A 1758-nucleotide genomic window follows, 5' to 3' on the forward strand; every position below is an offset into this window, starting at 1 on the left:
GGCACTGTGGGTTAATTCTCTGGACTGCAAGGTCCATTTGAACTGCAAGGTTGGCAGTTCAAGTTCACCAGGCACTCCTCAGAAACCATATACAAATTTGTTGTTATTGGTCAGAACTGACTCAACAGCACTAAACAACAACAATATCCTTTAATACTATGTGTACATGTATTTCAGATACAGAATGGGAAGCTTGAATATGTGGCCCCACTCCTTATTGCTGAAGAGAAATTCAAAGAGAAAGTTAGACACATTCTACTTTAAAAAATCTTTTCTCCCCATAATTTCTATCTCAACAGAGAAAGTACAGATGGCTGAAGATAATCACTCCTTGACAAATGAGTTTGTCCTCATAGGATTTACAGATCACCCAGATCTGAAGACCCTTCTATTTATGGTGTTCTTTGCCATCTATCTGATCACCATGATGGGGAATCTAGGTTTGGTGGTGTTGATTTTCACGGAGCGCCGTCTTCACACACCAATGTACATCTTTCTGGCCAACCTGGCTCTGATGGATTCCTGCTGTTCCTGTGCCATAACCCCCAAAATGTTACAGAATTTCTTTTCTAAGGACAGGTTGATTTCTCTCTATGAATGCATGGCACAATTTTATTTCCTCTGTCTTGCTGAAACTGCAGACTGCTTTCTCCTGGCAGCAATGGCCTATGACCGCTATGTGGCAATATGCAATCCACTGCAGTATCACACCATGATGTCAAAGCAACTTTGCATTCAAATGATAATAGGGGCCTACATAGCTGGGAACCTGCATTCCATTATTCATGTACCACTTCTATTAAGGTTAACCTTCTGTAGATCTCATGAAATCAATCACTTCTTCTGTGATGTTCTTCCACTATACAGACTCTCCTGTGTTGATCCTTATATCAATGAGCTGATGATACTAATCTTCTCAGGGTCAGTTCAAGTTTTCTCTATTACCATAGTCCTAATCTCTTATCTTTCCATCCTTTACACAGTTTTTCAAATGAAATCTAAAGAGGGAAGAGGGAAAGCCTTATCTACTTGTGCATCTCACTTTCTTTCTATCTCAATATTCTATGGGTCCCTTCTCTACATGTACATTCGACCAAACTCATTTAATGAAGGAGATAAAGACATACCAATTGGTATTTTTTATACTCTAGTAATTCCTTTATTAAATCCTTTTATCTATAGCCTAAGAAATAAGGAAATAATAAATGCTATGAAAAGAATTATGAAGAGAAAACCACATAACATTCTGAAACAAATATCCTCTGCGACAAATTGATTTTACCTAGGTAAAAAGTTTTCACAATCAATGACACTGAAAAAAAAAAGGAAAATGGCAAACGTTATATCAAATATTAAACCACTAAACCATAATGGTTTTTAAGTAAAGTAATTTATAAATAATTTCAGAAAGAAGTGATTCTGCTAAAGTGTATTTCAAAATCTAACCTATTAGGGTCTCTTATGGTTGAATTAAATGACAACTCCTAAGATAACACATTTTATCAGAGTGGAATTAGGTAGAAGTTTCAACACATACAACAAGTCCTAGGAATAACAGTCAGTAAATAACGGTAGCCTCAATTTAGCATCATTGGCAAATTTATGGACTCCCTGAGCATAAAGTTGAAAATCCAGACAATTTTCAAGTTCTCATGTAGTCATTACTTAAGTCACACCATCTACTAGAAGTAAACTGTACATTTGAACTTGATTCTCTTTTGGATTGTTTATGAGATTATGTTTGAATAGGGATTAATA

At 35.9% G+C, this 1758-nt stretch overlaps 1 protein-coding gene across 1 annotated transcript; it reads left to right on the forward strand.

The window, feature by feature from the left end:
• Positions 1-310: 310 nt before the first annotated feature.
• Positions 311-1276, forward strand: LOC102842763 (olfactory receptor 5K3-like). The gene has a single exon (XM_006868636.1). It carries the CDS (start codon positions 311-313, stop codon positions 1274-1276), a length of 966 nt encoding a protein of 321 aa, XP_006868698.1.
• Positions 1277-1758: the final 482 nt, after the last annotated feature.

Source organism: Chrysochloris asiatica, unplaced genomic scaffold (assembly GCF_000296735.1).
Source record: "Chrysochloris asiatica unplaced genomic scaffold, ChrAsi1.0 scaffold00120, whole genome shotgun sequence".
Taxonomy (NCBI): domain Eukaryota; kingdom Metazoa; phylum Chordata; class Mammalia; order Afrosoricida; family Chrysochloridae; genus Chrysochloris; species Chrysochloris asiatica.